The sequence below is a fragment of the Melospiza georgiana genome, chromosome 3 (genome assembly GCF_028018845.1).
Source record: "Melospiza georgiana isolate bMelGeo1 chromosome 3, bMelGeo1.pri, whole genome shotgun sequence".
Classification (NCBI taxonomy): Eukaryota; Metazoa; Chordata; class Aves; order Passeriformes; family Passerellidae; genus Melospiza; species Melospiza georgiana.
The window spans coordinates 100,684,945-100,706,562 of NC_080432.1; the positions used below are offsets into that span (position 1 = coordinate 100,684,945).

Genomic DNA, 21,618 nt, shown 5'->3' on the forward strand with positions numbered 1-21,618 from the left:
ACACTTGTTTGGTAGTGTTTCCATCTCTGTATTGCCAGCCTTTCACTAGTGTAATAGAAAGAATATTTGAAATTGAAACAACGTATAAAATCAAACAACTTATGGAGAATAGCTTATGGAGGATATGAATTAGATGCTAAACAATATTTAGGAAGGTATTTAGAAATGGGTTATATGCTAATGGAAAACATTGTAATAAATAAATTATTTAGATTCATGATAATATTAGATAACATTTTATATAGGAAATACTTTTTGAGACTTGCCTGTTTTCCTGTGCTACTAAAAGCCTGATTGCTGAAGTTTGGCCCAGAATTTGCATTAATGTCCTGAGGGGTTGTTTCAGAATGCTGGATGGCACTGGAAAATGCTTCCTGATCCCCAGCTGAATATATCTTCCTGCTCTAGTTTTTTCCCCACTGGCTCTGAGATGTGGACCAGTGAAGCCACAGGGACATACAAGGAGTGCTGGCAGTTCCCATCAGCTGGAAAAGAACCCCACAGTCCCTTAATGCACCTTCAGATTAGTTTTGCCTCTTTAATAAATTCCTCCTCAGATACTTCAGATTTTTTATGCTTTCCTGAAGCTGCAGGATTCATTCTTTACTATGGCACAATTTTAGCTCTATATAAACTTTGCTCCATCATTATTGCAATGCTTTCTCATAGGCACAGCAGTGTCAGATTTTTTTCTGTTTTGCTTACTATTAACAACATATCTAGACAGCTTAAAGAAAAAGAAGAGACCTGCAATGGTTTCTATGATGTTGAATGCTGCTTTGCAGCAGAGTGTTCTACAGGAATGGTGCAATATGGTATGTAATGCTTTGTATGGAATTATGCATCAAGAGATAGTGTAGATGAGAAGAAGTCTGAAGCGGATCACTAGGTGATCTCTGGTTTAACCAAGACCCGTGTTAATGAACCAAGCTTTGTTTTTCTTAAGAGATTCTGCACCCCAGAGGAACAAATATCATGGTGATTTTGTGGTTAGAAAGCTATTTGCTACTTTGTCACATTCAAGGTATAGTTTAGCATTTGCCTACCAGTTGTGGGGACTGTATTAAAGAATATGGGCTCATTTGCTTTCCCTTTCCTCAGTGTCATGTCCTTGTCAATTTTAAGGCTATTTGGTTTAATTTAAAATTGTCTTTCATTGCAGTACTTACTGCATGGATCAAGTATGTTTTTGGGAATGCCTTTAGAGAATTTGGGTTTGACAAGGTGCAGTGATATTTATACACGTTTATGTACATTGAAGCATGCAATGGATTCTTTTTGGAGATAACAGACAGATCCTGAGACTATTGCATTTATATTGGTTTTCTCTATGACTAGAAATGAACTTGGCTGGCTGTCATAAAAAAACTTCACTTCCATAACAGGCAAAGAAATAGAATTGCTTTTGTAGATTTGCACACCATAAGCTCAAGGGCTCTAGTGTATTTTATCACAGTTGCAGTTGACTGATGGAGATTAACCTCATGCTAATCACTGTAAATGTAAAACCTTCTGTCTCAGATGGTGCTTACTGCAAAGATCACAGATGTAATTTGTTCATATAAACAACAAGGGCTTTTTTAGTTGTTTAGAAACCTTTGTAAAATCTGACAAACTAATACATGACTTCTGACCATCTATAATATTCATGGTGCGCTTTCAGTCATACAAGATATACTGCTCCTAAATTTGGACAGAAAAGAGGAAATATCTTCCAAGTTGACAGCATTTAAACCCTTTAAGGCATAAAATTTGTGAAGTAATGATGTTGTTAGCATTTTTGTAAGTGATTCTTCAAATATTTTACTCCCTGTCATGTGTCTTGCTTAATGAGATGGATATTTAAGCCAAAAAGAATAATAACAAAAACAGATTGTTATTCTGGAGACTCATATAAGGAGTAAGATATAATGTATATTTTACATTTAGTTCTGAATTGAACACAGTAATAACATCTAGCCTTGTCAATGCTATGATCTTGCGTCTCATGTTTTGGGAGGATCTAGTGCAGGATTAGATGAGGTTTCCATGACAGAATATAACCCAAGTCCACCCTGTGCTTTCTTTTCTCTTTAGAGAAAGTAAGAGCAGCACATCTGACCTCACATATGCATTTTCATTAAAGTACTCTGGAAAAAATGTGATGACATTTCTTCACTGAAATCAATGAAAATCTCAGAGTGAAAATCTCAGAGGCCCCTGTGGTCCCAGAATTTCCATCCCACCTCTCCCCTCCTCAGCACTCATAACTGCTTTGGGCAGATACAGCACTACCTTGTCCCCCTGTGGTCTCAGAGAGCCATGGACACACTGGTCAGGGTCAGGGGCTGTGACCTGGGCACCTGCTGCCACCACTGCAGGCAGTGTTCACCAGAGCCTGTGCAAGTGGGAATGAGCTGCAAAGGACTGGTCCCAAATTGCTAGAGATTTAGGGATTAGTCTTTCCTGAAGGTGATACTTGGGCCCAGAAAAGCTGCTGTCATGCATATGAGTGTTTCTAAGGGGTGTTTTTATTTTATGAAGGCTGGAAAACAGTAGTTAGGCTAAGATGATGTTTAGAAAGTTTTTTTTCTCCTTTATTGACAGTGGAAAATGCACTGTATCTCTTGCATAAGTGTTTGCAGTGGTCTTTAATAAAATCTTCGCTGGGAGAAAACCAGTAAAATTATTTCAAGGTCTTCTATGAGTAATCAGACATTTCTGTTATACTGCCATTATTGTATTACTAGATAGTATATGTGGTACTAAATAAATGAGGCATTTTCATAATATAAAAGCTATTAGAATATTCAGCTGCAATCACTGCCAGCCTTTTATAGTGTCTACATTGGCAGAACCTTAGTTTGCTTGTAATGCTTGAAAGTTTATTACTTATTCATCAGCATCTTAAATTAGACAGCCTCAGTATCTCAGCTCTCTGTAGCAGGGCATGTTGATTAGTGTTTCTAGAAAGATTTGGCATAAGTTAGGTTGATGCTGGCAGAGAGAGGTGGGTAGCATATGTAGTGCATTATCACTATACGTTTCCAGTTTTGACAGGAACAGAAGGAAGCTGACAAAACACATCTTGATAAGTAATACTGCTGTTACCAGTGTCAGTTTTATCACCAGCCATGCAAAACATTGACCTAGGACTCTCTTTGATGTTAAAATAACATTGGTGTGTATTGACATATATATCATAGTGTTTTTGTCATGACATTCCTTGGCAGGAATATTATTGTATATTGCTTCAGTTTACTTGTTAGTGTTGCCCTTAATATCTCCTTCAGAAGGCAGTAGTTATTTTTGTGCTTTTTTTCCCCCCTAGTGACAAAGATAGTACTTATTGGTTTGGATATGAAATGTTTATAGGTAACATTTTCAAATGAGGGGTTGTCATACAATTAATTTCATCGCCAGCAATTCAAGTAGTGAAAGATTCAACGTCATTCAAAGATATTTTTTTCAGAATACAAATCCATTTTTGATAATTCCATCAAAATTTGATGTCTGGAACAGCATACTTTTTCTGTTAAAAATGGAATTTTACTATTACTTACATAATGTTTGATACATCTTTAAGATGTGCCAATCATTTGATTGCAATTTAAAAATGATTAGAGGTTGCTGACTTCTGAATGTGAATGGCTGGTATCAAAATACTAGGCTGATGTAGCAGAGGTACTCTGGAAAACACTATGTTGCAAATTGCAAAGCCCTCCAAAGTACAGGGGTTTTGGGGTGATATAACTGATATGGACTATGAATGGGTGGTGGGAACCTGGGCTGTGAGGCATTTGCTTGCACAGGTTCATGATGACAGCGCTCTAGGTCTCACTGGAGTTGATTCGGCTGTAGACTTTCATTTTCACCATGTAGGTACCATGGGAGTGTACAGAAAGCGTGGGGTTTTGTCTAGGGCACAAACAGCTCAGCAGCACACATTTGGACAAAAAAGATCTTTTGTCAGAACTGAGAGTTGCTTGCTGGAACCTCTGAGATGTGAGAGGTGGGACCACAGTGGCTCTTAGTCCGTGTTGCCTCTGCAGGACTCATCTGCAGGTGCCGTGCAGTGTTTTGCCTGTGCAAGTAATAGGAGCCTCCTCGAGCCAGGTCTCATAAGCTCTTGGAGGTCTATTTCTCACCCAGGATAGCTCAGCTACCTTTGGAGGCATAAAATCAGCAGGATGGCTTCCGTTGCAGTGTTGGAAACAAAAAGGTTTAATAAAAGGCAAAATAACAAACTTCTTACAGGGAAAAACCGAGCCAGGTGCAGGAGGTTCTTGCTTCTGGTAAAACACCTCACAAAAGCAATCAGTCTCTGTTCTCTTCTTTTTCTAGTAAATTGCCCAGATGGGACTTTTTGCTCCAGTCCAATTGGCTCTCCTTAAGTTTGAGGTGAAGTCCCCTAGGCCTATGAGGTGGCTTTTTCACCTAATCTAAAAGAGAGAAACTTCTGGGCATCTTTGTTTTTGAGGGGACAAAGGATAGTTTTGTCACTCCGTCAACAAGGGGCACATTTCTGTACATGCACACAGGCACATCCCCTCTAAAGCTTGGAGGGCCATGTTTGAAGGAGAGGAGACACCACCATGCTCCATCTGGATGGGAGCCACTTTGGTGTGGAGGATGAGTCATTTGGCTAGCACAGAGCTGTGCTCTGCTTATTAAATTAGGTGACGTGTTACACAATTAGCCTCTATTTGCGCGGCTGGTGACCCAGACTGGCTCAGGTCTCCCGAGCTCTGGAGCTTAGGGAGGGATAATTTGGATCTATCTGTAGTAATCACCCAGGAAAGTTGTGACCCTGGAGTGGTGGAGCTGCCTCGGGGAGCCATCAGGAAAAGCTGCCTGTGGAAAAGCATCCGAGCCCTGGCCCTTGGACGCGGTAAGGCCCCGACACGAGCCCCGGGGAGCAGCTCCCCTGTTCGGCATTCTCAGCTGCGACTCCTTCCAAATTTAGGCCTCTAACGTAGGGATCAGTTTCTTACGAGAGTGAGGCTGTGAAAAGTGCCCCTGTGGATCAGCCAGAGTGGTGCAGAGTCCTGTCTCAGGCTGAGTCTGAGGGCTGGCACAGAGGGGCCAGCGTTAGAGCTGGGCTCACATCTCCCCATTTGCTGGGCAATTACAGTACTTCATCATTAGGCACAGAGTATGTCAGTGAGTTTCTCCTAATGAAAGTCTTTAGTGTTGTTTAACTAATTGAATATTCACTGGGCCAGAGCAATTTAGGGGACCTAAATTGTCCTTTCCATTCCCATGTCCTGATCAACACCTATTCCTTTGCTGCTTCTACATTGCCCTAAATGTTAGTTATTTATATGGATTTTTTGGTGGAATTTCTAGGTATTTGTTAAATGAATCCCTCTTTGTTACCTTTTACTAACCGAATATTTTAACTTTTTTCCCCTTAAATATTCTGATTTTTGGCTTCCCCCCACCCAATGATTCAATTTTCCTGAGAAAATTTCAAGAAGCTTTAAATGTTTCTCTGCATTCTGAACAGAATTTGTGTGTTTGAAAATCTCTTACATTTGATGTCAAAATCTAACAGCAAACCAATTCTTGGTGAATTTTTGTGCACCTTCCTTTGCTGCTATATGAATAAATGACATTCTTTGCATATTCTTCAAAGATGTCATGCCTCTTTTTTATTTTAGTTTAGATTTCATTTTTCAATAATTTTATTGTCATTTTATAATATTAATAAGAATGAAAAAGTTTTTGCATTGAACTAGCTCTCATTAGGCTCTCAGAAGTTGTGTTTGATAATTTAGTGAGTGAATTTTTACAATTCCTGAAGAAGTGTGCAGTCAGTGTGAACAGGGAAGAAATGTAAAGCTTTACCAGAGGGTTTATCTAACTGATCAGTTGCAGTGATGGATGCAGTGTTTAAGAATTCTTTCCCAGAATATACTTTCTAAGTGTGTATTTGTGTAACAGATGTTTTAAAGCGGTGACAGCAAAGGAAAAAAAAAAAAGAAACAAAAAAAGCAAGATAAATATCTTAGAAGCGAAGTAGAATTCAATGTTGCTGGCTAAGAAACACTGCAAAAGAGTTTTTCGGGATGTTTCAGCCTTGTTTTACCAGTTATGAAAGGCCATATGACTGCAAATGCTTGACTAATATTCAAATAAGTCATCCCCTGTTAGCAGAGACACATTCTCATGCTATCCAGGGAAGAAGTAATGGTAGGCTATTTAAATAAATCCATTTGCACCACAGTATTTTTTTTATTTTGCAGTTGTGGATGTCCAGCAGTCCCTAGATGATTGATTCACTATCTGTACCTCCACTGACAGATAATAACCTTTAAAAATAGTCTTGCAATCAGATGCACACGTTCCAAGAGAGACGAACTAAATTTGGATGAGAAAACAACTTCTGAAGTGTGCCCCATTGGTAATTAGGGTTGAAACAAGCTGATAGTTTAGAATTTGGTCTTCTGAAGTGATACAGCATAATTCTTATGGAACTGCTCCTTTCATTAGTCTTCATGGAATGAAGTGTATTTTTAAGTAGCAGGTGCAAATGCATGAAAGCCTATTTTATCTTTATTATGATGCAATCTCAAAACCACTATAAAATCTTGCTCAAGTCTAATTTTTTTCATTAAAAAAATCCATTAAACTGTAGAGTTTCATGTGAGCAAGGCCTAGTCTATTGTTATAGGACAAGTGTATAGTCTGCTGTTTACAAAAGCAAATCCCAAATTCTTGACACTTCACCTCCACCCACATAACATTCTCCTGTCTCTCATTTGAGCACACACACACACAAAGACACACACTCACTACAGAAACCATGCCAAAGCCTCTTAATCCTGAATGCTCTATTCAGTGTTTGAGGTTCTAGTAAATTGGAGTGAAAATGCAACAACTAAGAAATATTTTATGTCCTATGTAGCAGACAAGGAGTTCTTAAACCGACCTGATTTTGTTTTTGTAGCACAAATCACTGTCTATAAACCTTTTTGGCTGTTGAATTTTGTCAAGAACAGCTGTGGGTCAGTACAACCTTACATCTTGTGTTTATTTAGCATTAGTGAGGAGCCAAACAAAAATGTCTGCCAAATGCTTCAAAGCTGTGACTGTGTGCATTTCTCATATGCATTGTTTTGGAATAAGAATAAAGGCTGATGGCAGGTCAGATGTGCAGATCCTTCACCTGAAGCCTTCTGGCTTGTTTGTGACCATCAGGTGCTGCAGTGGCTCTTGGCTGCTGGCAGGGAAAAGGCAGGTTCCAGTGAGTGCTGCAAAGCAAAACCTGTCACCTCACAGTTACCTAAAGCTCCTTTCCTGCTCCACAAATCCTTCTTCCAAGGCCTTAGTGTCAGGATTTTTGAGTCAAATGCTTCTCCAGCTCTGGAAGGTTGCAACCCCATTTTAACATTCAATAACTGTGTCTGACAACTCTTACTAGGAAAAGACTTGAGCAGGAGGAAGGTTTCAACCTTTGGCAATCTGTTTTCCGATGCTAATGGTGGAAGATGTCTCTCAGATCTTATTCTGAAAAACACATCTGAGAAAGAGACATCTGAAAATAGTCTGGTAGCTGGGTCATTCATCAGCACTGTAGGAAACGTGGGGTGAGTTTATTCTTGTCATTCAGAGAGACATTTTCAAAAGTAATTCTGTCTCTCCATTCTCGTGCTTCCACCAATTATTCCCTCCTGGATTCAAGGCACCATCCACATAAAATGAATGAAGCCAAAAGTTCTGTTAAAAGGTTTTGTTCAAGCAAACTGACTTTTTTAGTGTGGGAGAAAATACTTAAATGAAAAATTTCTGGTCCACTGCAGAACTGCAAAGGAGATGGGATCTCCTATGTACAGTGGCAATACAGAGTCTGTTGAGGCAACATGCAACAAAACACAGCATCTGACTTCTACCAAAATTAAAGGCAACCGTTTCAATTAGTGGGATTTCATAATCTACTAGTATATTTTGCAATTTTCTAAAATAATCTTTCTTGAAAAGTAGTGTAAAAGTAATTTTTTTGGTACAAGAGGTTTTTTAAGTTACTTCAAAAAACAACATAGATTTCCTTAACTTTTAAATTCTCTTCTTCATGCTGATTTCTGGCTAGTTAACAAACAAGACCTTATAGGCAAGGCAGATGCAAAGTCAGAGAGTGGAGCTGGGAGACAAACACTGCATGAGGGAACAACTTTTTGGGAGAACACCTCAGTGGTTACACTTTATTTAAGAATCGGAGAAGGGGTGTTTGAGGGAAGAGGGCTGGGCTTGTGGGTGTATCTGCCTTTTGCTCTTCTTGGGTGCCTGAGCTCTCCCCTTGACCTGTGTTCTCTGCTCTTATCAAAACCTCACCTGGACAGCTGTGGCAGGACTGAGCTCCTCATCACTTTTTTCCTGAAGAAAGAGCTGTAGCCAATAGGAACATAAAGTCCAACACTACGAAAAAGAATTTGGCATAAATGGTACAGCAGTGCCTTTTTTTCCATAAAACTGAATGTAGAATATTGTAAAATAATCCAAAGATTTAGTGAAAAGTGTGCATAATTAAAATTTTATTGGATTACCAATACATTGCTGTTAGGATGGTCTTGATACATGACCTAAAGTTTCAGGGGTTTTAATTTTTTTTTTTTTAATTTGAGACTCACTATGCTTCTGTGTAATGTAAACTAATTAAACTGTTCAGAAGACATTGATTATGAACCTTTCATAGATTGTGCCTTGTGCAGGAAGGTAGGAGAGCTTTATTAAAAATGCTTGTCATTTCTTAATATTGTTCACAGGACATATAATCTCTGGGATAAAGAATACTTGCAAGAGTCATTTGCTGATGCAGAACAAGGACTTTTATTAAGTCCAAATCTGTTTATTATCTGTAAATCTTATAACTTGTCAAAACATTGGATGAAAAAGTAATGCATGAGTTATAGAGTCTTTTCTGTTGAATTTAAATGAAGGATATATTTTTGATGTCTGGTTTAAGGATCCCCACTCTTGAAAATTAAAACTATGACTGATATCTCAAACTAACAAACTGATAACTGAAATGCTTTCACTTTTTTAAACCTTATATTAACCTCCTATTTAACTTAATTTGAATTTCAGTTTCAATCTTCATCCAAGATATATTTCTTCCCTTTTCAAATCAAAAACCAAGTTCAGAAACTCAAAATCATACTTGTTTTTACTCAATTCTTGGGTGAAATTTGACTTACTTCAAGTGACTTTAAGAAAAAATGGTCCAAAGTTATTAAAAAAAATAGTAAATCACCATTTCTTCTGAAATCTTGTGAGATTCTCCTCAATCCAGACATTTTAGAGCACTGCAGTAAGCAAGAAATATTTTCCCTGAATCTGTCATCTCTGCTTTTGGGAGATTGCAGATTCATCTCTCATTAAGGCAAAAGGAGCAAAGCTCTCTTTGAATGGCTGCAAAATTTTTGGCTCTAAAGCCTAGAGTTTGAAGAAGAGGGCAATGTGTCTTTAGCTTATAGAAAACACAGTGCAAGAGAACCTTGACTTATGGATGCTCCCAACGTCATCAAAATGCTAAATGTCCTTTACAGGAGGAGGGACAGAATCCATCCTATGGAATGTATGTCAGGAATGTCACTTAATGCACAGCTTGAGGGTAATCAGTTCTCCCTGGTGGTGAGGGTGGTTTAAGAATCTTATGAAACATACTGGAATTACTGCCAGGACCAGCCTTGATTGTACTGGGTTTATTTTGGGGTATTTTAGGAAATAGAGGCTTTGACCTGTTCTAAGATGACAAAAATATTTATAAAATCTCTGATATTGTAGTTCTGTCAGTAAATAAATTCAATTGCTTCTTTAAACAATCTAAAGCTATGATTATTACATTCATGCCTTCTTCCAATTTCCTAGGATGAAGATACAACATGACAGTACAAATATACAGGAATTAAGTAGTGAACCTACATTGTTTCTTACTACCTGCCAAAGTGTTTTCCATTGCATTGTCACTTGTATTCTAATATTGGGAACGTCTGAAGAAAGTATCTGTAGACAGCATGTAGATTTTTGTTAATTTCAATTAGGTCCCTTCTCTTTTTTATAATCCTTTGAGCCTCTGATCCTTTTAATTAGTTTGTAGCATCTGTGCATGAGTGTTATTTACACATTTTCAACCGAAACACCGAGGTAATTTTTGTAACACTGGCAGGGTTTTGCTTAAATTTGAGAGACTCTTCTTTAGAACCCAGGCATTAGTAGCATACTTGGTCTTCAAGTGTTTTCTCACTTCCCAGATTTGTTGTCCAAAGATATTATGCTTGTTCTTGGTGCAAAATGTACAGTCTGCTGTTCTCCTACAGTTCTTCTATTCTTTCTCCTACACTCTGAAATATCTGAGGAATGGTACATGACTGTATTTAGTCAATTACTATGCCAAAGTGGAAAAGTAACAATTTTTTTAATGAGACAAAGTCAAGCTTGTATATATATAGTGTAAAATTATTTAATGACTAAAAATAAAGTTATTTAATTGGACCAAGCGTAACTATTCTTCCCAATGGATAAAGTCGTATGAAAATGACCCTAGCACTGTCAAACATGCAGTATTCTTGATATCTGGGAAAGCTCAAGTTAAATGTTTAAAGACAGCTGCTTTTAAATGATTAACACAGAGAAGAAAACAAGATTCTAAGTTTATTATCATGCCCTCCTGTGAATGTGCAGAAGAAGCCAACAGCCATTCAGCTTTACCTTATTGTTTGCTAGTAGCTGAGTGCCAGAATAATTACTCTTTGTAGCCAGCATTCTTCTGGGCCCACACAGACCTACTCAGAAAATAGCTCATTAAAAGGACCTCTGAAAGTCCTTGCTGAGAAGGGGAAAATATGACCTCTTCTTCAGTTTTATCATAGACATTTCGTTGCTGCTTTTTTAATGTTCATTTTCTATTTATCTTCCAACTGTGCTCTGCATACTACAGGCAGCAGTCTGCAGAAGGAGGCATCTGAATTATCCACCCTCTGAGTTTTATTATTAGGGGACAGGTAAGAATGCTTGTAGATGAGCTTGTATTGATTATTCTTTAAATGCCTGGCACAGGTGACTGTAAAGGGTGCAGCTTCTGATGAGAAGCCAATTGCTGATAATACAAGATGAAATAATCCATTTTTTAGGGATTAAAATATTAACTGCCTTCCCCTATGTGTGCTTTGTTTAAAAACTGAAAATGTAGCAGCAGATATTTCCAAAGTGCTCTGTGTATCCCTAATGTGCCATCAATGAGAACTCTGTTCTCTTCTTTGTGGAAAGGAGCTGAGGAATAGGGGCTAGCTGGTATTACAAGACTTTCACTGCTGTCTGCTCAATGACAGTAGAAAAAAAATTATGCCAGATTAACTGGAAGCCCTCAGTCTGGTCATATGTGAAGTAGATAAAGACTAAGGTTTTAATTTGCCTGTGTTGAAATCTATGACAGCATTGCTTTTTTTTTTTTTTTTCAAAATACCCTTATCTGATTGATAAAAAAGCTTGTTAAATCCAGAGGCCAGATGGCTTTTTGAATCTTGGAAAACATATTTGAGAGTATTTCACAATAATTTAGTGAGATAATACCGAAACATGGAAGATATGCCATTTTCTGTCATTGGTATGTGGGTGGCAGTTGTATTTGCCTTTTGATAATTTAACACAACTTGTTATTAATATTCTTTGGATCCCAGCTCCAAAAATATAGTTCCTCAGCAGTACCAGTGCCCAGATACAAGCTGTAGCACTTTGGAAAAGGAGATACCTATTGAAGATGTGATTCTTATTTTAAAATAATAGTAATAGCAGAGTCCAAACACATGAAAGAATCTGTGCTGCCAGAAGCAAATCACATCAGCCTTTACTTTCCTCCTGCCAGATCAACTATTTTTAAATTAATATTTACTTCCCACTTAAATAAAACTTGTCCAAAACATTTTAACTCTCAAGATCCCTTACTTTCTACAGTTTTAAAAAATGAAAATATTTTAATAAACTAAACTGAAAAAGCCATCAAAAACTTAAATGTATTTTTAACAAGTTTCATTTAGCTGAGAACAGACAGCAGTAATGAAAGAGGAATAGTAGAGGAAAAGGAAACTTTTAGGAAATCAGAAAGTCAAAATGAGGAGACAGCTGTCAGTGGAGACATGCATGTAGTAGCTGTAGGTCATGTATGAGCATGTCACTGCATTTTGGTGTTTGGATGAGAGCAGCTGGAGCTGGTTGCTTGTATCAGGGCAGGAGGTAATGACAGGATCTGTTAACCTGGGCATGGGAATGGGAACATTAAATCTTACAGAGGTAGCTGCAATCTCTGAGGGGAGAGTGTTGGAAACTGCCTTCTATTTCTCCTGGAAAGAATTTTCTTTGCTGAAAATGCTGGCAGTGAGAATGAATTCGAACCTGAAGCTGTAGTCCTTTGGGTTAGAGGACAATTTTTCTTAGAGTAAATGCTACAATTAACAGGTGACCATGGTACAAAGGGCCATGGTTGTTCATTTCTTCCTGTCAGGCTTGAGTGAATGGGGTGTTCACACTGTGCTGGAGTGTTTTGGATAGGGTTATACCTGGGGAAACACAGAGAAAATGCTGTTGTGAAACGAATGATGTTGTGCTTGCCAAAATATTGCTGAAGTGCTCTTGCTGACAGCAGGTTTGCCCCAAAGCACTGGGAGCCCTACATCCAGCATGTCCTCATGAGGGTCCATGAGGGATTTCACACACAGCTGTTAACCTGGAGGAGTTTGAAGTGTAACTCATCTGCTGAAGTGGGGCTGTACCAGTCCTTCAGTTGCATCTAAGCAAACCAGCAAAGCAGTGCTTCAAAACTGAGCAGAAACTTTGCACAATGCTCAATTTCATCTGCTATATCCAAATCACTACCAAACCTCAAGGGAGGTAAGATCAAATACCTTGTGCAACTCATGCAAGCTAGAGAAGCATCTATAGAGATGCAAAAATTTCTACTTACCCTAACTGGAAAATTAGCAGTCTAATCACAGAGTTATAATGTTATTAATTCCCTTTTCCCTGACAGGAACAAGTTGAAGGAAGCACTTCTCAAAAACAACATTTATATGAGCCCTTTTTCTAGTCAAGATATTAAGAGAATGAGGCTGTTGTTATTAAAGCAGATAACTTTTCACAGGGTGTGTTTGGTTACTGGAGCAGCTTTCTCAAACCCTCCTGCACTAACTCATGCCCAGCTGGAGGCACAGCCCTTTGTGCAGAAGTAGAAGGATTTACTACTGTGCCTTTGGCTTCTTAGAGAGTGAGCTGTACGTGTAATCCTGCAGTCTTTGTCTGGGTACAGCAGATACAGGGGGGGTTCAACTTGTTCATTGCTGATTCCAGTGTGTCCTGGGGGTCTTGGGCTAATACCTGGTATTCTGAATTTATCATTTATTTTGTGTTCAACTGGAGACCACTAATCCCCTGAGTTTATCCATTTGGGAAAGACTTTTGTGCACTACCTCTCACACTTACCCTCTCTTCAATCTGTTTTCTCTTAGCCCCTCCTCATTGTACTGTTCACCCAAGTGCACTCAAACACATGTGCATGGGGCTTATATAAAGGTGTAGTCTAGGTACAGACATACACTTAAAGTCCAAATGGTCCTACTATTGCAGCTCAATGGTCTCACAGTTGAAAGCAACCTAGACAACTTTCTCTTTTCTACCTCTTTTATTTTCTATGTATCGTTATGGGAGCTGCCAGCATCTGCAGCTGTTTGCAGGAAGGTGGATGATGGTGGTGGTGGGGCTTACCCTGTGCTTTGGGCCCACCTGAAGCTATTTTACTGTCTTTGTTCACGGTTTATTTGTTCCTCCTTCATCAGCCAGCACATCCTATATCTAAATGTAATGGTGTATGATATGTTTTATGTATGCCAGATAAAACATGTTCTTTTCTTGCTCTGTTATCCTTAATACCAGCACACAAGGTTACATTCCTGTAGTGAGTAACAACTTATTACTAATGATTTGTGCTTGTAACCCTAAGGCTCCTATTCCACACTTGCACTTTCAAGGCTTCTGCTATTATCTTGTCCTTGTACTTTTGGAAGCATCTTTTAAAATCCCTTGTTTTTCTTCAGCCTTCAAGCTACAATAGCACGACATGTAGTATTTGCACATATATATCCTTTTCCTGGAGTCACTCTGCAGTTAATCCAGTGTACAAAATTAATGGTATAATGGTCTGCTAGGAGATTAGCTCAATTGGTTAAAGCAAATGCTAAGAATGCCAAGGTTGTGGGTTCAATCTCTGGCCACTGACAACACAAAAAATGGCTTGGACTCATTGAGGGTGCAGTTTTCAACACATGCAGGGGTATGTGCAGGCACAGCTGTGATGCTGGCATCCACCTGCTTCCAAGATGCATTGCTTGCAACAATGCCACTGGTGTGTTCCCTAACTTGCTCTGCAGCGTGTTTTTGGAAGGAGAACAGCAGAGATGCTCACCTGTGGTGGCAGCACCACTGGGCTTGGTTCTCCTCAGGTGTGGCAGGCAGGACTGGCAGTGCTCAGTGTGGTGGCACAATGTCATGTGGATTGGTGGCATGTGAGCCCCAGCTCTGCAGGGAGGGAGCTGCTCTGGCTGAAACCCTCTGCCCTCAACCACTCGGACATTTGGTGACACCAAAAGGCAAATGGCTGATGTGGGATACTATAACATTGAAGTTCCTTCCTAGCATGATCCCACAAGACTGATGTCTCAGCTCTGACAGATGTAAGGAGGGATTTATTTATCCTCCCAGTGCTTGATTTCAAGCAACACCCTCTTATTGACAGGCACAGCTTTTGGGAAACCACAATGAGGAGAATTATGTCAAATAGATTAATGAGAACGTGCTTTAAGGTTGCTGTGAGGGTGATAGCAGCATTTTTGGGACTCTTTTACAGGGCTGAAATTGCAAGAAACTTACAGGAAAAAAGAATAAATTATAATTTTCAATTTCTTACTGAGTAATCAAGTCAGAATTGTTTAAAAATGGACTGGAAAATGGGAAATCTTTTTGTCTCTGTGCTATACTAATGTGACTGACCAGTGTGCAGCCTTTTTTGTTGGGCAGAGGTATCATGACATTGCATAAGCATATATTGTGTATATCAGTTTTTAAATGTATCTGTTAATGTGCTAGTATGCATGCTTTACATATGAAGGCATGAGTCCTGTGACCTTCAAGGACTCCAGTTTTAGGCAGATATTTTTCTTTATCTGCAGGCACTGGATTTGATCTGAAGTCTCACATTTCCCAGGAAGCCTTCTGACAATGATCAAGACAAAAATATTTGATAAACAAACCATGTACATGTTAGACAGCACCAGTTTTTTGTTTTGTTCGGATTTTAAAAAGTTTTCTTTTGCCTTAGAACTTTCTTTTTGTCAGTCCTTGACTGCTTTCTGTGGAAGGCCAGATGGCAAGCCCGGCCACACTAGGGCAAAATCAGCAACAAAATTTCAGCTTAATTTCTGCTTGTTCCACACAGCAAAATGAACACAGGACAGCCAGAAGGAAGAGGTGATTCCCTGCTGAGGGCGAAGCCGGGGCAGTCTGGGTGTAGGACAACCCAGCTGTGGTTCTGTACATGGGTGATGGACTAGGGCAGCTTGGGATGTTACAACACAGTGTTTTAACTTGGGAAATGTTGCTTCTTAGGAAGTTTCAGAGACTGAAAGCAAATAAGCAGTTTAAAGGTGCCAGTGACACTAGAAGTATAATTTAAAAACCCAGATCATCTTAGGGTCTAATATTTTATGACCATTTAGTCACACTGCATTTAATTAAGTCAAGTAAGAATAACAGATTAGGTATTTTACTTCCCCTTAGCAAAAGGAGGAAATTAAATGTTATTTTTACTTACTTTTCATCAAACTTAACTGCATATATGTAGAGCAGTATCAAAGAGCGATTACAGTTGTATAAAGTCTGCTCGGCTGAAGAGCTAATTAAAATGATGTTTGAAAAAAACCACTTAATCTGAATGAGCTCTTGCATTTTGAATAATAGATTAATTTTTTTTACTATTATTCATTTGCTCTTTCTAGTGCTTTTCACACATCACACATTAATTTTCAAAAGATACTTGTCTGCATTTGTGTGTGTGTTGATGTAATGAAAGAAGCACAAATGATTTGCTGAAGGTGATAAAATGGGCACATCATAAAGCTTGGGGAAGCTTCTGGGCCACAGTTATCCTTGGGAGCTTTGGCACAAACTTCTTCTTGACTGTAATTTCATTCTGGACCTTTGGAATGGGTTTAGCTTTTTCCTCTGAAGTTTCACAGAGAGAAAGTTGGTGTTCAGATGATCATCTGCTGCTGTTTGTAAAAGGTTTTAGAAAAGCCAGAGCTCATTACACAATAAACAGCTAATCCATATTAGTTTACTGTGATAGCTGTAACGAGTCAGGATATGAGGACAGGCTGAAGATTCTTACATCTCATTCACTGCTCGTTCCATCTGACTAGATTTTTCTCTATATTTTTCTCTGTCGTGAGGAGGAGGCAATGTCTCTTTGTGGTTTGACTTTAGTCTGAACATAGAAAAGGAGTTTAAGGAGAGATTAGAGAACTCAGGCTGTGTTTTTGGATTGGCCCCTCTCCCTAGCTGGCTGAATGGTGTTAGCTGTGCTCTCTCTGAGTGTCAGAGCTATATTTATCACTCAGGAATTGTGGGCATGTGAATTTGTGCTCTGACCAAAACAGTGCTTCAGTCAACATGTTTCTATTTCATGCTGTACACACTTGTTATTTTGCTATTATTTACTCATAATTTCCTTTTCTGTCCTTTAAACAAATAAATATCATCAAAGGAAGAACTAGATGTTTCAAGAACGAGGTTTTCTCAGGGTGTTGTTTTATTAATAGAATGACTTACATTAACAAATCAGTGGAAGAAGTGGTAACGTGACCCAGCATATTGAATTTCACTTTAGCAATCTGTATTCCAGAAGGAAGTCCTGAGAAGCAATCATTGACAATAGAACCTCTATTTAAATTACAAAATAGGCAGCATGCTGAATGCATATGGAGCATATGAGAGATTAAATAGAAGTGTTCATTTATGTTCATAAGGTAACCAAGACAATAAAAATGGGCTCTACAACTGAGGACTACAGAAGCTGTGCTAATGAAAACAAAAATTAATATAATTTAAGTTACTATGCCCAGGGCAGCTGTAAATTGATGGTATTAATTATGCAACAAATCTGCTTGTAAATTGATGACATAGGAGCTCATGGAAGTCATCTAGAATAAATTTTTTGGTTTGAAGCTTTTTGGCAATATATTATGAAGCTGCACATAGACACCAATGGATATATATAAAGGTTATTTATATTAAACTTTACAATTTCTATTCTTCAAAAAACTAGTTAATGTGAAGACTGCAATTATAAACAATCTGGTATTTCACGTGCATAAGATTGATTATATAATATAAACCAGAATTCCATAGTTATTGAATTCAACAGATGTCACATTTGGTATTTTTCTGCCACTGTAACTGTATTGATTCAAGTGAATTCCAGCAGCAGGGAATGTATGATATTGAATTACCTCTGCTGCTACTACTGATTATGAAGGAAAGATGATAAGAAGTTTAATATATTTTTAAAATATATATTTGAATTTGAAGCTTTTTTCTTTATTGTTTACCTCTATATATCAGTGGCTATTAACAGATGTAACGAAGTGCTGGAGGTCGAGCCTGTTCATGTCTTTTCAGTTCTTCAAGGTTAGAAACATCAGCCAGAGAGAGAGAGATGGTAAATGAGTATATAAAAAAGGTATAAAAATCTTTTTTCTAAATGAAAAATTAAATTTTAAAATGTCAATGTATTTTTACTTATTTTTAAAAAAATATATATAAAATGAAAATAAGCACTTAAAAATAATATAAAGCCACAAGTACTTATCTTTTGTTTTCCCTCAGTGGCAATGGTTGTGTTTTCTGGCTAGTCATGTGATATTTGCTTGTCTGGGTTTCTGTGAAGCAGCTTAGATTGCATGACCAGTTTTACCAGCTGGAAGTACCTGTTTCTCAATTGCTGTGAGTGAAACTAAGATGAGCCCAGTCCTGTCACTGCTCAGTGCAGTACCTAGCAACTTGAAACTGTCTGAAATGCAGTAATTGTAATTGCTTGTGTATGCTTTCTAAACTTCAAGAAAATAATATACACTAGGGGAATATAAATAATGCCATGATTTAATGGCATCTCCCACCTGAAAAAAAAAATCTTGTTTCTCTATTTTAAAGTATTTTCCAATCATAGTTTTATCTTGCAAGCAATTTTGGTGATTATTTCCACAATGTCTTTAGGCCAAAGATGGTAAGGTGTTCTGTAATTTTTCCACCAAAGCAATAAAATGGGAAGTGCAGGGTAAGACACATACAAAATAAGGTGATATCAAGATATCTCCATTACTGTGCAACAGCCTGGAGCCTCTAGTCTAATTTCTTGTTTGTATTTCCTTGTTACAAATGTGCAAATAAAATAATGAGAGTTTAGCAATGCTGACACATTGTATTGGAATTTGCCATAAATCTGTTTGTGTTTGGGCTTGCTATTGCACACTTATTCCCTTTCTTCCTTTTTCTTTTATAAAGAATATTTTGCCCTCTGACTTAATCATGTCCAGTGGTACAGAACAGCTGCTGTCAATTGTCAAAACAAGAGCATGACTAAAGGGTGAGGTAGAGGGGGAAAATGTCTTTGAAGACAACCAAGGTAGTCAAAGTCCTCAGCTGCACTTCCTAATTAGAGAGAGAAGATGAAAGCAAAGCTACAGGTCTTCAGGAAGGCAAGGGCCATCTCTAGCTGATTTTAGTGTAGACCCAGGCAGGGTGCAGTGAATGGTGTCAGCTGTACAGAAATCACTAAAGCTGATATGATGCTCCTGCCTGTGTGCAGGTAACCCTGCCCCTTGAAGGCCCCTTGGGCTGGAGGCTGCATCCCTGGCTGTGTCCTGGGCAGTGGCAGCTGCTCCCTAGGGAATGCATCCTTGAGTGCTGATGGCACTTGGCTGGCTTTTACCAGGTGCAAGGACTAAGTGTTTATTGTGCTGGCTAATAATAGTCAAAAATTGTGTTGGTCTGTTATGAAAAGCAATGATCAGACTGAAGCACCTTACTCCTGAGAGAAGTTCTGACAGAGCTGTTGTTTCTCCTTCACATAAAATTACATCCTGAGCTCCTGGCATGGTGCAGCATTTAGCTGTTATTCTTTCACTGTTGATTCAGGCTGTGCATTTTTTGTTCCAGTGCTTGGTCACTTGTGTGAAATGGAGGGGGAGGTAAAAGTAGGAGAGCACCTTGTACCTGCACACTTGGATGTGTCTGAGAGACCACACTTGTTCCAAACTGTAGAGGAAAGAGGAGTTGACTGCATTTCTACATATAACCTGCCTCTGTTTTGCCCAAGCACTCCAGGAGACAGCTGTTAGTAGAAGTAACTAATATTTGCCTAGAGTTTTTTAGAACTAGAAATCTGTGTCCATCATTTTAATGTTCCAGCCACAAGATGATCAAGTAATGTAAACCATAATTCTGCTCTGTTCCATAATTGCTATTTGCTTATGGATGCAAATTACAATGAAGCATAATGAGAGTCATAGCTCTTCAATTAGTTTCACTTTAAACAAGCAAACAAGCAAAAAAAAAAAAGCAGCGGAGGCAATAATCATGTTTTCCTGTATGATTCAATACAGTCCAACCCTCTGCATGTTAGACTTCATTGAAAAGACAATTAACAGTCATAAGATTTACATAAGATATAACAAAGGAATATCAATCTACTTCATAGTTTTGAATCAGAAAAAAGAATTTTTTACACCAACAAGTCATGGGAAAGTCAGCATGTCAGGTTCAGTGGTTTGGGGTGTGGCTCCCTCTGTTTACCTGGTGCATGTGCAGTTCCAATTCCTGAAATCTGGCTAAGCAATTGAGAGCTTTACCATGATGTGGACTTATTCTTTTCCCTGGTCCATCTCCTGTGCAGGGGATTCAAGTGAACAGAGAGCACTGTGATAAAATCAAACATTTAGGTGAAAATGCCTTCATTTACCCTCTCTTGTCTTTGTGCATTCAGGCCCTATATACACAGTCCTGCTGAGAGGGCAGCAGGGGGAAGGAGAAAAAAGCAGACAGACAAACAACTACTTGGTATAGGTGGCTGGGAAGCTCAAAGAAAATGGAGAAGATACTTGCAATTTATTTCTGATATTGCTCAGAATTAGCTGCATTTACATTAGAAAATGTGAACATATTTTGCTTTTTTTTTCAGAGCAAAAGTTTTTCCAGTTTGGTTTTTATTAAGCAAATACTCTAGGGGCTGTAATTTGCCCAGATACACTGGTATAATTGAATTTTTGTTCTACTAAAGTGGAGTTAAACAAAGATAAAAACAGCCTTGAAATGGATTAAATATGGTTTCCTGATTTTGTTATGGAAAATTGAAAGAATAGCAAGCTATCAAACAAAAGTTCTCCTGTCTGCTGAGCCACCACTAGAATATAGAGAATGTTGATGATTATAACCAAGGCAGTGTTTTGTCTGTTAAATAAGGCTTTAAAACACAATTAGCCAGTTAAAAACCCACACCAAAATAACTACTGGTAAAGTAAAAAACAAACATGTAAGTTATACAGATTCATTATTTCATGTTATTCATATTATCTCAACTCTGATAAAAATTGTCTTTATTTGGATAAAGAAGTTGAATGAATTTTTGTTTTGTAGGTCTCTTCTCAAGAATCTGGGACCAAACCATTGACCTTCACATTCATACCATCCATTGGACAGCTTCCAACTCATTTTGAGGTTGTGGATATCTCTAAGTTCCTTGTGACAATTCCAGAGGAACCAAAGGATCTGAGCAACCAAAAAATTGTAAATAAGGTAGATTTTTGTTTGCATTACTTTTTCCACTTCTTCAAAAGATAAAGAAAATTTTATTCTGAGCATTGCTGAACTGAAGCCCTTTCCCTTGAGTGGTTCCTTGGCTTGTGCTTGGTTTAATTACCCAGATGTGGAATCATTGTGCAAGAGAAGGCAAGTGTCTGCTCAATAGCTTGCTTTGCCTTTGCCAGACTTTATATTGGAAGGAAACCCTTGATCATCTCAATTCTGTGCTCTGTCAGTCAGGCAGTGGCAGAGGGCGATTCCTTCTTAATCTTCATGACAGCAAGGGTGGTGTGCAAGGAGTGTTATTACATGGAAATGGACCAGGAGTTGTTCATTGGATCCTGGTTTCAGCAAATGCCAGTGCTGTGGCTTCCAGAAAGGTGCCAATTCCTTTCATAGCTGCATAGTAATGCATCAAAGTGGAAGCAAGCTTTTGATTTTTGGAAACTTTTTCCTGTGATTTCCTGCAACAGTGAAGCCAGCAGTGCAGCATTCCTGGCTCTCCTTCTTTTAGTCAAGCCTTTGTTTGTTTCTTTCCTGCCTCACAACACTTAATGTGTTATTTTATTCCATGCTGCTTGGAAGGCTACTGCAATCCTCAGGTTAATATTAGTGCTTATGGCAATTCTGCTTTTGTGTAACAGCTCTTTCCCTGGGACATTGTTGGGGCTGCAGTTCTGGGTGCTTTTCCATGTAATAAACTTTTCAGAGGAGTTCACAGCCCTCTGACCTGAACATATT

General features: G+C 38.4%; 1 protein-coding gene across 1 annotated transcript in view; it reads left to right on the top strand.

The window, feature by feature from the left end:
- MLIP (muscular LMNA interacting protein) overlaps window positions 1-21,618 on the top strand; it is a 104,414-nt gene that overhangs the window by 22,365 nt on the left and 60,431 nt on the right. The window contains exon 2 of the mRNA XM_058020921.1: window positions 20,713-20,871. Coding sequence (XP_057876904.1) covers window positions 20,713-20,871 — 159 coding nt within the window. The remainder of the gene's footprint in view (window positions 1-20,712; window positions 20,872-21,618) is intronic.